This window comes from Myxocyprinus asiaticus, chromosome 42, assembly GCF_019703515.2.
Source record: "Myxocyprinus asiaticus isolate MX2 ecotype Aquarium Trade chromosome 42, UBuf_Myxa_2, whole genome shotgun sequence".
In the NCBI taxonomy this organism is placed as follows: domain Eukaryota; kingdom Metazoa; phylum Chordata; class Actinopteri; order Cypriniformes; family Catostomidae; genus Myxocyprinus; species Myxocyprinus asiaticus.
In genome coordinates this window covers 8,936,812-8,952,332 of record NC_059385.1, presented here as the reverse complement: position 1 = coordinate 8,952,332, position 15,521 = coordinate 8,936,812, and the positions used below count along the sequence as shown (strand labels likewise).

The following is a 15,521-nucleotide window of genomic DNA, read 5'->3' as shown; positions in this document are numbered from 1 at the left end:
TATATATATATATATATATATATATAGTATATATATATATACATATATATATATATATAATGTACATCATGACATTTTTGAATAGGTACTGCTGTCCTATCCCAGATGTAAATATTCTTTATATTTTTTCATGTAAAGAAAAAGAAAACTGTAAACAGACTTTTTTTTTTTTTTTAGAATGGGTCGATACTTGTCCTGTACAGTCATATTTTTGTATTGCATGTGGCTACTGTACACAGTGTCTGTTCTCATCCTTGAAAGACAATAAATCCAAGCTTGTCACGTGACTGTGGTCAGATCCATACATGTCAGTAACTTTTCACAAGAACACAAATATTGGGATTTGCAGAGACTTGTGATGTGATGTCATAGGTGATCTTTGGATGTTCTTTCTTTCTATCTTTTGTTCTTTATTTTTTTGTTCTTTCTCTTTTTGCTGTTTCGACATCATACATTTACAGAACGTTCTGGGTTCAATCAAGGATGTACCCAAATATTCTAGATTGAGGGACCAAATATAAAAGTTATAGAATCTAGAGCACTAATCTGGAATCATTGTGTTCATTTGGTCTCTCTCAGTGACTATGTCTGTAATGCTGTAGAGGGCAGTATTGATCGGTTTTACTGCAGGAAGCCTATTGATATTTTATTTTCAAGGGGCCATATGTACCAAAACTTAGGTATTATGACTGTGCACAACTTCATTAGCACAGTGGAACCCATATATTCCTTTTAAAAGTAGTTTAGAGACTTCATAAGACTAAGCATATATTCATAATTAGGATGGACCAAATTTAATGGTCTACAAATCAGCCATTGAAAAACCCATACTGGTCAACCAGTAATCAAAATATTGGGAGGCTGAATCCCTCTTAATGTCTATGTTCATCACAATAATGCTGTTTTTCTTTAATGAACAAAACTCTGTAAATAAAAATAGTAATTGTAAGTTTTGTTTTGTTTCATTTCATCTTGTCACTCTCAGTAAATATTCAGAAAAACCCCATCTGTGATTCCAGCAGTTTGAGGACAGCAGGCCATATTCTCATGAGTAACACCAGCAGCTCCTTAGTCTCTTGAGAAAACTGTCCATTCACTATTTCCAAAGTAGAGATTTGAGCTGAAGAGTTGTTCACAAAGGTTTGCTTTGTGTTTCAGAGCAGCTTCTGAATTTCTCTGTGTCTAAGAGCATTCACTGTTCTGCCTCAACCATGCTGTTTCCGGCATCTCTTTGAGTTTTACTCCTACAGCGCTTCACTCTGCCTGCAACAAGCTGTTCTTTCTTTTGCTCGCTCTCGCTCTCTCCCGAGATTCATGAATCTGTTTTCCTTACAGCATGTGACTGGAAAATGGCTGAATGGACAAAAGACTTACCAGAAGTGTCTGCATGTGCTACTGGACGGAGGGTTGATCACAGTGCTTTATCAAAAATATAAATGTAGCCTCCTGTTAAAGTCTAAAACTTCAGTCCTATAAAATGATTTTGTTTTAGACTACTGTACATGAAAAATGTATAAATTAGAAAGATTTAAGAGAAAATCTTAAATTTATGCAAAATAATGGAAGTTATTTAAAACGTTTTATAAATAATTTCTTCAATGAAGTTTTAAAACTAGATCAGTGAATACATGAAGTGTTTGTAAATCAGTTATTTTGCTCACCATGAGTAAAAATCACTGGTTCGGTTGTTTTGAATTTCTTTCAGCTTTTTTTTTTTTAGGAAAATGAGTGAATGTGTGCTATTCTCATCTGTGTTATTACATGGAGTATTTTAGTCTATTTTATATCAGGCCATATAAAAGGATTGTTATCTTTTTGGCTAAAAAATATCAATATGAAGATATATTTCAGTAATAGCCTATTTATTTATTTTTTGTAAATAAAGCAGTTGATAAGTTATAATAATATAACAAAAGAAATAATATAAATAGATAATATCAAATATCCATATGTAAAATATGCCTCTCTAACAAGATTCAAGAAGCTTTATCAGCGTGTTAAAAAGCATTTAACATGGGCAAAGCTGAAATATTTAATAAACACACAATGTTATTTCACTTCAGTGAACCTTGCATTGCAGTACAGTACAGTATTGTGAAAGCATTGTAGACTAGTAAATAGATTGCATACAGAAAAAGGGTGCCAGTAATGGTAATACATAATAATAATATAGGACAACAATATAGAATAAAATTAAATTGAATAAAAGATAATAATAATATTAACAATAAAAACAAAAATAATAACATAGGACTACATTATAGACTAAAAATTGAATAAAATATGAATTACGTTGTTAATAATATTGTTTAATTTATTAAATTTTGTTTGAATTTTTTTTGTGCAATTTATCCTATATTGTGGCCTAAATAATAATAATAATAATAATAATAATAATAATAAAACTAATAAATAATAACATAGGGCTACAGTATAGAGTAAAATAAAATTCATTAAAATAAAATGAAATAAAATAAACATTCAATCTCTCTCTCTCTCTCTCTCTCTCTCTCTCTCTCTCTCTCTCGTACACGCGCTCTCTGTGCGGGCGCATGCGCACTCCTGCTCTCATCTTTCTCATCTGCACCACTGCTGTGCTGCTGCTGCTGTTGCTTTGCTGGATCGGAGGATTCAAACTTCCGGCACTATCATGGCGGCATGCTGCTGCTTCTGACACGGAGTAGTCCGAATACCGAGCCGCCCGTTATTCGGCCCTTAGCGCGGCACGTATCCAGGACCGCAGGGGTTGCAGACGGCGGATAAGACGTCCTCTCCTCTCCCGCTTCATCACCATCATCATCATCAGCGGCCGCGGAGGAGCAGGCGTGAGCGGCCATGGCGGCGCAGAAGCCCGTGGAGTGGGTCCAGGCCGTCATCAGCCGATTCGACGAGCAGGTCAGAGCACATCTAAACACCTCCGCACATCTCTTCTGCACGGATGCGCTCTGACCTGCGCGCAGATCACAGTGCATCCATGCAACAGCTGCGCATCCACCTCTGTTTCTGTCATATTTATGTCCAAAACAATATTAAATGCACTGGTTAGGGTGCAGTCACAACAGAAATGAGAGTTACCCAAGCAGGACATATTTCTGGATCAACATCCTTTGTAGATCTCGAAACAACATTCATATGCACTCCCCCATAGTGCAATAATGTAAATACATATCTCATGTACATATGTAAATTCACATATTTAATTCAATAACTGTACATACCCCTACCTTGCACATAGTACATTACCACTTGCACATGTACATACGCCACCATTCTGTTATATGTCCTATTATTTCTATGTCTATTTATACTCTTACCTTGTTTTATGTTATGTGTCTCACTGTAATGTTCTGTGTGCACTTGTTTCTCCTATCACCAAAAAAATGCCTTGTGTACCTGAGAACATTTGGCAATAAAGCTCATTCTGATTCTGATATCAATGGGTTTTTGACCTTTGGGGAAAGGTTAGGGTTAGAGCTGGTGGTGTACAGTATGTGATGCATAGATAGAAGTAGATTAGTATTCATTTTGTCATACTTAGTATGATTTTACCCAAGAAGGACATCAACATCCAACATCCATTGTTGGTCCAGGGGAACAACATTCTTATCAACCAATCTGTGTCCTCTCATTTTAGGGTTACATCTAGGGTTAAAGGGATTGTTAATCCAAAAATGAAAATTCTGTCATCATGTTGGCCTCAGTCACCATTCACTTTGCATCACATTGCATCTTTTTTCATACAAGGAAAGTGAAAGGTGACTGAGACTGAACATTCTAACTAACATTTTTGTGTTCCATGGATGACAGTCATATGAACTTGGAACAACATGAGGGTGAGTAAATTATGACAGAATGATCATTTATGGGCAAACTGTTCCTTTAAAGGAATAGTTAACTCAAAAATGAAAATTCTCTCATCATTTACTCACCCTCATGCCATCCCAGATGTGTATGACTTTCTTCTGCAGAACACAAAGGTTTTTTGAAGAATATCTCAGCTCTCTGGGTCCATTGAATGCAAATGAGTGGTAACCAGAACTTTGAAGCTCCAAAAAGCACATAAAGGTAGTATAAAATAATCTATATGACCTCAGTGGTTTAATCCATGTCTTCAGAAGCAATATGATAGGTGTGGGTGAGAAACAGATTAACATGTAAGCCCTTTTTTACTATCAGTCTTTCACTTCCACATCCTTCTTTTGTTTTTTGGCAATTCCAATTTTCCATGCATATTGCTAACCTACTGGTTGGGGCTGGTCAAAGGTCGAGATTAATAGTAAAAAAAAAGTACTTAAATATAGATTTGTTTCTTACCCACACCTATCATGTCGCTTCTAAAGACATGGATTAAAGCACTGGAGTTGTATTGATTACTTTTATGCTGCCTTTATGTGCTTTTTGGAGTTTCAAAGTTTTGGTCACCATTCACTTGCATTGTATGGACTTACAGAGCTGAGATATTTTTCTAAAAATCTTAATTTGTGTTCTGCAGAAGAAAGAAAATTATACACATCTGGGATGGCATGAGGGTGAGTAAATGATGAGAGAACTTTCATTTTTGGATGAACTATTCCTTTAAAGTCCCTTCAAGGTTTATGCAATGATGACTCTCCCTCTTTAATGTGTATCCTACTGGTTTAACCTGCAAATGTCACCATGAAACTGGTTATAGCTTACAAATTATAACCAGACAGAATCTGTGCCCTCAGAACTCTGCAGAAAGATCTGCAGAATTGGAATGCCTGTAATTCACAGTGTTCTACATGTCTCCTTCTCCTTGTGTTCACTGTATGTTCATGAAATGTTTTGGCCGATCTGAGAGCATTTTAATCTACCAATAAGAGTTTAGTCCTCTCAGCTTCATTTAACACATTTAAAGGAATTGTTCACTCAAAAATGAAATTCTCTCTCTTATCATTTACTCACCCTCATGCCATACCACATATGGATGACTTTCTTTATTCTGCTGAACACAAACAAAGATTTTTAGAAAAATATCTTGACTTTGTAGGTCCATTCAGTGCAAATGAATGGTTGCTAGAACTTTGAAGCTCCAAAAAACACATAAATGTAGCATACAATTAGTCCATATGAAATTAAAGTCCTTAATTACTATGAATGTACACTTTCACTTCCACATCCTCAGTTTGTTTTTGGCGATTCACATTCTTCGTGCATATTGACATCTACTGGGCAGGGAGGAGAATTATAGGAAAAAAGGACTGAAATATTCATCTGTTTCTCACCCACACCTATCATATATCTTATGAAGACATGGATTAAAATACTGGAGTCATATTAATTACTTTTATGCTGCCTTTATATGCTTTTTGGAGCTTGAAAGTTCTGACCTCTTTTCACTTGCATTCAATGGACCAACAGAGCTGAAATATTCTTTTAAAAATCTTTGTGTTCAGCAGAAGAAAGAAAGTCATACACATCTGGGATGGCACGTGGGTGAGTAAATAATGAGAGAATTTTCATTTTTGGACTGTTCCTTTAACTGAGTTTAAATGAAATACCACAGAATGTGAATTTTTTTTTCAAAACCTCAGCAGATTCTGTCTGGCTCTGATTGTAACCCATTGTTTACCACAGGAGATATCAGTCTGTTCTGAGTTTCACAGAAGGGTCACCAGGATCTTCTGGGTCAGGAAAGTGTGTTTCTGTGGTAATGGTCAAACTAGTTCATTCAGTTATTTGTCCTCTTCACACAAAGATTTAACTGCAAAAACGTGTCTGTGAGTTGTTGTTTTTTCAACAACACAGATTCTTAAATTTTCTGGAAGAAATTTAGTCAAACGTTTGGAGGCCTTTAACTAAAGTTTTACCAGGAAACTGAAGAAACATTGACAGAAAAAACATCAAAGACACTGTGGTTTTTATATCACATTCGACTGCCTTTAAGAGCAAAGGTTTGTGAGCATCAGGCAAAAGATTCATGAACAGGTTTAATCTAGTCACATAGGTGAGTATAGGTAAGAAGGACTAGTCTGACTTTTCATTTTTTTTCTCTCTTATCAAGTTACACCTCATTTAAAGGGACTGTTCAACCAAAATTAAAAATCTGTCATTGACTCCTGCTCATGTCTTTCCAAACCTGTATGACTTTTTTCTTGTTGTGTGGAACACAAAGGGAGATGTTAGGCATAGTGTTAAGTTCTGACAGCCTCATTCACTCTTATTGCATATTTTGTCCAAACAATGAAAGTGAATGGTGATTAAAGCTACCATTCAGCTTAACATCTTCTTATGTGTTCCACAGAAGACAGAATGTCATATGGGTTTAAAAAGAACAACATGAGGGTGAGTAAATGGCGGCAGAATGTTTTTAGGTGAACTATCCCTTTAACTAAGTTAATTAAAGGTACAAGCTTTCACTCAAAGGCTCCGATAAAACACAAAACCGGTCCACCCACGTTGATTCTTCAGCCTCTGGGCTGATTTCCTATACTCATGTAACACCAGACCTTTATCTTTAGTGCTTGTCCTGTGAATGGAAACTGACCAGTGTCATTTTTAGACCCTCAGTGGCGGTCTGTACAACAGCTTGGGCCGGTGGAGGGGGCCGTTATGCAGGGTCCGGTTGAGGATGGTTTACGGGCCGTTTTGGGATTATTGCACTTTGATTGAAGTTTAGTGAAGATTAGGGTTGTTTTCTGATGCTAAACCTCATCTAAACTCAGGATAATCCCAAAATGGGATTTTGTATTACCGATTGACTTCAGCAATTTTCAGACTAGCTTTTTAAAACCAAGTATTTGCTTCCGTTTACTTTTTTGTCGGCATGCACTTAAAGCAACATTCTCCATGTCTTCAGTGTTGTTGCTGGTTTGTCTGTGGTGTCAGGGTTTTAACAAAACAAGTTAATTCTTTGTTGTTGAAATGTGATGTAAATTTTCATTAATTGAAATGTTAATTTTTGCGTCAAACAAAGATAAAATAATAACCTTAATGGTCTCATATTAGCCTGCCTTGTGTGGATATCTTTCTCTTTAAACCCCTTGGAGATGGTGTTTGTAGTTGGTCAAAATAGACCTGCTCTTGTTTGGGGTTGTTTGTTATTTGTAGTTGAACGAAATATATTTTATTCATTTTTTAATGGCTAGGGGTTTTCCCTAATGATAATATCCTTGCGAAGGACCCGTTCCTAAAATATAAAGGCTACATTATCTTTTTATGTGTTAAGACCAAATTTTACTGTGTGAGAAAAATAATAAGTGTAATATTATAAAGATAACATGGTAGCAAAATGAGGTCATTGGCTTTTATATTGTCATTGCACTAAAGCTAAAATAAATAATTAAAATATTATCTGTAAAATATAATCTTCAAAAACATGAAATTAAAAAATATATATTTTTCTTCTTATTGTCTTATTTTTACTATTAATGTCTGTATAAAAAAACCTGAGGAGAGTTTTTTAATTAAATTAAAATGTATTTTTACTGTGATTTCACAATAAATATTGTTCTAAAGCAGTTTTACTCAGGATTTGGCCTTACAAACCCCAGTAAGCAAATCAAAGATGACAGTTATAAGTCACCTTAATATAAAGTATATATATGAAAGGGATAATGTACAGTCAGCCAGTTGTGTTCACAAAATAAACCCAGGCAGGGTGTCGCCTGAAGGGGTTTATTTTGCGATAATAACTGGCTGCTTCTATATAATGATGTACGTTACCCGCTTATTACATGGCTGCTAAGCAAATAAATATATAAATGGACATAAAATATTGATTTGTGTTGAAATTATGTAAGAAGAAATAAATCGCTAAACAGTTGAAATCCATCTCTGGTTTGCGTCAGAGTCTTGTTGGTGTTTATTTTGTGAAAATGAACGTCTGACTGCTCATATCCAGCCTATTACATGGCAAATAAAATAACAAATGGAAATGAAACATTGATTTGATTTGATTTGAAATTATTTTATTAGCTAAGCTTACTTGTAGAGATCGCACGGTGATCGGAGAAGATGGAAAGATAATTCGCAATACCCAGATAAACGGTCTGATAATTCTTAATCCCCGGATGTGCGGTTGTTACTCAGTGATATCAGACCGCTAGATGGTATCATTGACCAATCAGAATCAAGTATTTCAGAGTGCTGTGTAATAATTGTATATGTATAATGGATATAAAATACAGTTCAATGATTGCAAATAGGACATATACAAAACTGCTGAAAGAACACTTATTTTGCGCAATATTTACTCAAAATTCACTCAAAAATACTTGGGAAAACAGAGGGAGTTTAGTGTCCTTTAAGTGGCTTCAAAAGAGCATCTGAACACAAAACTCACCACAGGAGCTTCCACTGGATTCAAATGGACTGTGTGTGTTTATCGTTTTCAGCTTCCTGTGAAAGTTGGCATTCAGAACACTCACACTAAAATCAGCACAGAGCACAATAAGGAATGTCTGATCAACATCTCCAGGTACAAATTCTCTCTGGTCATCAGTGGACTCACCAATATCCTGAAGAACGTCAATAACATGGTGAGTATTTCTTAGATTGTGTGTGAGATTTTCAGATATACTCTAAGTGATTTAATTCATTAATTGAGGAAACACCTCAGGTTTTTTTTTGTTCTCGCTGAAAGCAAAATACTGTGTAAAGCAACAAAATCACAGCAGAACATATTAGTGTTGTTTAATATACACTATATGGTGTCACATTTTGTGCCATCGTGTCTCATTTTGCAGTTTCTCTTTCTTACAGAGAATATTTGGAGATTCTGCAGAGAAGAACCTCTACCAGTCCCAGCTGATCATCATGGACACACTGGAGAAGTGCTTGGCAGGGGTGAATGACAGATACCGTCCTTTTAGAATGTCTCTCTGCTAAATGTGTACTTACTATAAAAGGCCTTCCCTTCAGAAGTTTTGGCTTGCTGAAAAATCATTCAAGCGTGTAATCAGTCTTTCTCACTACAGCAACCAAAAGACAGTATGCGTCTGGATGAGACGATGCTTGTGAAGCAGTTACTGCCTGAGATCTGTCATTTCATCCACACGTACCGTGAAGGAAACCAGCATGCAGCCGAGCTTAGGGAATCTGCCTGTGGGGTTCTGTTTTCTCTCAGCTGCAGTAACTTCAACGCAGTCTTCAGCCGCATCTCCACCAGGTACAAACGCTCAACAAAAGAGTGAGAGAGTGATTGGATGAAAAAGTGAATAAGTGATGGTGTGCATTGCTTTGCTGAGAGTGTTCGATTCCATTTATAATTTCAATCAAGGTCTCTGGCATCAAAAATCTGTCATAAATTAATTTTCATTACCATTTTTTTTACCTTCTCTCTGATCATTTGAATGAAACAGATTGCTTTTGCTACTGTTTCTTTAGGACCTCTGCAAACCGATGTCTGTCTGTCTCTTTCTCTGCAGGTTGCAGGAGTTGACAGTCTGCTCTGAAGATAATGTAGATGTGCATGACATCGAGCTCATTCAGTACATCAATGTGGACTGTTGTAAACTCAAAGGACTCCTGCAAGGTTTGATAAACTCACACTAAACCAGTGCAGCTCTAATACTATGAGTTTAAAGGGATAGTTCACCCAAAAATGAGAATTCTCTCATTATTTACTCACCCTCATGCCATCCCAGATGTGTATGACATTATTTCTTCTGCTGAACACAAATGTATTTAGAAGAATATTTCAGCTCTATAGGTCCATTCAATGCAATTCAAAACTTTGAAGCTCAAAAAGCACATAAAGGCAACATAAAAGTAATCCATATGTCTCCACTTGTTAAATCCAAGTCTTCAGAAACAATATGATTGATGAAACAGATCTATAAATTCTCCTCCCTGCCCAGTAGGTGGTGATATGCATGAAGCATGCAAATAGACAAAAACAAAAGAAGAAAAATCTGAAAGTGAAAGTGGAGATTTAAACTAAAAAAGGACTTAAATATTGACTTGTTTCTCACCCACACTTGTCATAACGCTTCTGAAGACATGGATTTATTTTTAAAAATTTTTATAACATTTTTTTTTATTGATTCCATTCACAAATTAAATAAACAGCATATATACGGAATCAAATTATATAAATTAAACCCCTCCCCCCGAACATCATGGGGCCAAAATGAAAATTGAGTGTCCAATACGTCACACATAAAACTCTGAACCCTCAACCAAAATTCTTGGATCTTAACACACCACCAAAAAACATGGGTTGTGTTCCCATCTTCTGATTGGCATTGCCAGCAGGTGGGTGTGTCTTTAAGACCAAGCCTATACAATCTAGAGGGGGTCCAATAGAATCGATGTAAAATCTTAAATTGCATAAGGCACACCCTTGCATCTCTAGATGTAGACTTGACATTTTTTAGAATCCTAGCACACACTCCCTCCTCCAATACCAAGTTTAAATCTTTCTCCCATAATCTCTTGAGAGAAGTTGAAGCTCCGTCCCCCAGACTCTGAATTAGCAGGGAGTAATACACTGATGCCTCATGACCTTTTCCAAAAGCAGTAATCACCACTCCCAGAATATCTGCCACTTTAGGGGGGTGTATGCTACTCCCAAAAATAGTACAGAGCAGGTGGCCAGCTGTAAATACCTAAAGAACTGAGATCTGGGAATCCCAAAATGTTGAACCTTATTTTCAATGGATCTCAACACTCTCCTCTCATATAGGTCACCGAGCGTAATAACCTCCCTCACAATCCACTCTGACCAGCAGAAAGGGGACTTATTAATACATCATTTTGGGTTCAGCCATATGCTCGAGGCAACATTTAAATAAATGTCAGAATTAAACACTCTGGACACTTTTGTCCATACCGAGTGCAAATGCGAGATAACGGGATGTAACCTAACTTCTTCGGTTAGTTTAATTGAAAGGCTTTGCAATGGCAAAATAGGGGCAAGAAATTCCTGTTCAATACAAAACCAGGGAGGGGCTCTCTCAGGTGGAAGCGACCAATGAGCCAAATGTCTGAGACCGAATGCATAATAATAAAACAAAATCTTGGGTAGGCCTAGCCCACCTTTGTCAATCGGCCTATGTAATTTATTGAAATGTAATTTGGGACGTTAACCATTCCAAATGAAGGACTTCGCTATGCTATCCAATTGCTTGAAATAAGAGAGAGGGACATCTATAGGGAGAGGTTGTAGCAGGTAATTGAATTTTGGAATACAATTAATTTTAATAACATTAACCTTCCCAGTCATAGATAAATGTAATGAAGCCCATCTACCCACATCGCTTGAAAACCTTTTTATTAAAGAGTCAAAATTAACTCAAATCACACAAATTTGTTGGGAATAAAATACCCAAATACTTAATGCCCTGTTTGGGCCACTGGAAGGCGCCCGGCTGAAAATCCGTTACCGGCAGTACACTGTCAGAACCAAAGCTTCGGATTTAGACCAATTCACTCTATCGTGAGAACTTAGAAAAGGAATTAATAGTTCTGTGGAGGCATGGCATAGATCCAGCAGGGTCGGAGACCAATAATAAAATATCTGCATAAAGCAAAAGTTTATGCACCATGCCACTCGCCACCACCCCTGAAAAATCATCCTTCTTTCTTATCGTGGCTGCTAATGGTTCCAGGGCAAGACAGAAAAATAAGGGGGAAAGAGGGCAACCCTGCCGTTGCCCCTGTCCAGAGTAAAATAATCTGAAATTAATCAGTTCGTTTGAACCGCAGCTACCAGGTGTCTATAAAGTAACTTAATCCACCCAATAAAAGTATTCCCGAACCCGTTCATTTCCAAATTTTTTAAAAGATAATCCTATTCTACCATATCAAACGCCTTTTCGGCGTCAAGTGAGATGGCAGCAACCGGAGTCTGATCATTCGCCACTGACCACATGATATAGATGAAACGCCTAATGCTATAAGAAGAGTTACGGCCCCAGATAAACCCCACCTGATCTATATGTATAAGAGATGTCATAAATTAATCGGTTAGCCAAAATTTTTGACAATATTTTAATGTCTAGCTGGATCAGGGAAATTGGACAGTAACTCTTACACTCGCTTAGATTTTTGTCCTTTTTAAGAATCAGACTGATCCAGGCTTGCGTCACGGTTGGCGGAAGCTTTCCATTCTTTAATGATTCCATATAAACTTCTAGCAAAATTGGAGTCAGTTCTGTATCATAAGATCTAAAAAACTCAGCAGGAAAGCCATCTGGCCCCAGAGCCTTGCCTGTAGGCAAGGCCTTAATTACCTCACAAAGCTCCTCCAAGGTTATCTCAGAATCAAGAGAATGTTTTTGCATCAAAAGTATCCTCTTCAGTAGACGAAGACGTGGAACTATAGAGATCAAGATAAGATAAGAGAATTCTTTAAAACATTATTAATATCAATGGCTGAGGTAAATATTTCACCACCAGAAGATTTCACTGAGGGAATGGTAGAAAAAGACGCTCTCTGTTTTATATATCTAGCCAGAAGCTTCCCTGCTTTGTCCCCCGACTCAAAGTATGACTGTCTTGCCCTGAATAGCCAAAACTCCACCTTCCGCAACAAAATAGAATTATATCTGTATTTCAATCTGGTCAATTCCCTGAGGCCATTAGATGACAATTGGCGCTTCAGCTCTGCCTCTGCACTTTTAATATTCCCTTCCAATTCCACAAGTTCTTGTGCTTTGGATTTTTTGGTGAATGAGGCCAAAAAGTGCCTCCCAAGCCACACCCACAGGGGATACTGAGCACCAGTTGATCTCCATATAGACATTGATTTCAGTCTTTAGCATTTGTTGGAATTCAGGATTTTGCAAAAGGGATACATTAAAATGGCAACAATATGATTTCCTTTTCTTCATATGAGGCAACACCTCTAAACATACCAGGGCATGATTTGAGACTAAAATGTTTCCAATTGAGCAATCAACAACAGATGAAATGAGGGACTTAGTTATAAAAAAAAAAAATCTATTCTAGAGTAAATCTTATGGACTGATGAAAAAAGATTATAGTTCCTACCAGATGGGTTCAAAAGTCTCCAAATATCTGTAAGACCAACAGGATGTTTTTACACATCCTGTGAAGCATCAGTGTTGCTCTAGGGGGCTTGCACACTTTTCCTTCACAATGATCAAGGACTAAAGTCTCCTCCCAGTATTATATCATGAGGGGTGCTAGTGGCTTGCAACATCCCATCAAGATCTATAAAATCCCTGATCATCCACATTAGGTGCATAAATATTATCCAAAATAAGACTTTGTCCCTGAATTTCAGCTAAAACAATAATGACTCTTCCTAATTTATCTTTAATCTGTTGAGACATTTAAATTGTAGTTGTTTACTTATCAGTATAATGACTCCCCTGCTCTTACTTGAGCCAGCACTATTAAAAAAAATGCCCACCCCATATCTTTACAAATTTTTCCGCTTCCTGCTGAGAAATTTGCATTTCTTGAAGAAACACTATATCATATTTCTTACGCTTAAGAAGAGAAATAACCTTCCTTCTTTTTATGGGGTGCCCCAACCCATTCACATTCCACATGGAGAGAGACAATCCCCTCATATTAACATTTGACACTTTGACATATAAGAAAAAATAGATAGTGTGTCAAAAACAAGATTGTAAAGATCACATTCTGCTGGAGTCTCGTGGCGCCTGAGAGGGTCGGATGTGTGAACAGCGAGCTCTGCGCACTTTGCTAGTTTTAATACTTTTTATGTCATAAACCGGTGAGATTCGATACACTCTGATTCTTGACTGTTCTAGGAAGACAATATGTCAAAGAATTCAAAATCCTCGGACCCTGGAGACAATAAAAGACACTTATGTGCTCAAGCTGAAGCCCCTGAGCAACAGGCCAAAAGCCCGGGACTCTGTTTGGACAGTGTGGTGAAAGAGATTCAGCGTCAACTGTTGAACACGTCGGCAATGCTGGTGAAGGTCATTGCTGACTTGGAGGATCTTGCTGTAATACGTCGATCGATCACTGCCATGGAGACGAAATTATCTGAGATGGTTACAAGAGTGTTGGATGTTGAGAAACGGATCGATTATCTGGAGTCATCGGAGAGGGAATTAGCTGCTAATCCGCTAGCAACCAAGACAGACTTGGAGCATGTCTGGGAAAAGTTGGGAGACCTTAAGAATCGTAACCGGCGAAACAACGTCCGAATTGTTGAAATTCCTGATGACAAAGAAGGCCGAGATATGGTGAAATTCCTAGACGGGCTCTTCCCGAGTCTGCTCGACATAACAGGCCATAAGATGGAAATCGAGCGAGCTCACAGAGTTACAGCTCGGAGATCCGCGGAGGGATACAGGACCCGATCAATTCTGGCCAAATTTATGAGATCATCCGATAAAGATCTCGTGTTACGTGAGGCAAGGAGTAAAGGCTTTCTTGGAAGAACCACAACATTTTCTTGTTCCCAGACTTCGAATTCGACAAGAGAGAAACGTGATCGATTCAAGGAATGCAAGAAGCTCTTGCATCAACGGAAGTTCGCTTTTGCACTGATATTCCCGTCCAAATTGAGAATAGATACTAAGGATGGCCGCAAAATATTTACATGCCCACAGCAAGCGATGTCCTTCATAAAGTCAATGGATTGAGTAGGACATTGTTTGATACTCTCTATGCAGCCGAGTGGGCCTGACTCACTGAATATTCACTTGACTGTCCGAGGAAACTGAGCGCCTTCTTTTTTTTCTTTTTGTGCTGGTTCCGCCTACCGGCTGGAGTTTGTTTGTGGGATAACACTCCTTGGGGACAGTTTGTGGATGAATCTGCACGTTCTTTGTGCTTATGCCTACTATTGGTTGGAATTTGTTATTTGGAATATTTCTTGTAAAACATTGGAGTGATTAAGGCATCTGTTGCACTCATGTAACAGCCGAGTGGACCTGACTCACTGAACATTCACTTGACTGTCCGAGGAAACTGGGCGCCTTTTTTGTTTCTTTTTGTGCTGGTTCCGCCTAGCGGCTGGAGATGGTTTTGTGGAGAAACACACCTTCGGAACAGTTATGTGGATGAATCTACACGTTTTTTGTGCTTATGCCTCCTATTGGCTGGAGTTTGTTTTATAGATTATTTTCTGCTGTGTAATTCTGTCTCACAAAATTTGTATAGATGCACCGAACTTGAGCAATCTGACGACAAAGTTGTCGCGGGGGCTCTCGTAGGTGTACATGGACTGTTTTTTAATGTTTTTTATTTCTTCCCCTTTTTCTCCCCAATTTGGAATGCCCAATTCCCAATGCGCTCTAAGTCCTCGTGGTGGCGTAGTGCCTCGCCTCAATCCGGGTGGCGGAGGACGAATCTTAGTTGCCTCAGCATCTGAGACCGTCAACCCACGCATCTTATCATGTGGCTTGTTGATCACGTTACCTCGGAGACATAGCGCGTGTGGAGGCTTCACGCCATCCACCGCAGCATCCACGCACAACTCACCACGCGCCCCACCAAGAGCGAACCACATTATAACGACCACGAGGAGGTTACCCCATGTGACTCTACCCTCCCTAGCAACCGGGCCAATTTGGTTGCTTAGGAGACCTGGCTGGATTCACTCAGCA

At 38.0% G+C, this 15,521-nt stretch overlaps 2 protein-coding genes across 5 annotated transcripts in view; both read left to right on the top strand.

Annotated features, from left to right (window-relative positions):
* Positions 1-1,447, top strand: part of LOC127432823 (kinase suppressor of Ras 2-like) — a 44,261-nt gene extending 42,814 nt beyond the window's left edge. Inside the window, exon 20 of the mRNA XM_051684257.1 lies at positions 1,336-1,447. Coding sequence (XP_051540217.1) covers positions 1,336-1,342 — 7 coding nt within the window. The 3' untranslated portion in view covers positions 1,343-1,447. The remainder of the gene's footprint in view (positions 1-1,335) is intronic.
* A 1,142-nt stretch (positions 1,448-2,589) lies between these two features.
* The window catches only part of nf1b (neurofibromin 1b), an 88,296-nt gene continuing 75,364 nt past the window's right edge, over positions 2,590-15,521 (top strand). For all 4 annotated transcript variants that reach the window (XM_051684782.1, XM_051684781.1, XM_051684780.1 and 1 more), the window contains exons 1-5: positions 2,590-2,895; positions 8,358-8,501; positions 8,725-8,808; positions 8,940-9,130; positions 9,390-9,496. In XM_051684782.1, the coding sequence (XP_051540742.1) occupies positions 2,836-2,895; positions 8,358-8,501; positions 8,725-8,808; positions 8,940-9,130; positions 9,390-9,496 (586 nt within the window). In that variant the 5' untranslated portion in view covers positions 2,590-2,835. The remainder of the gene's footprint in view (positions 2,896-8,357; positions 8,502-8,724; positions 8,809-8,939; positions 9,131-9,389; positions 9,497-15,521) is intronic.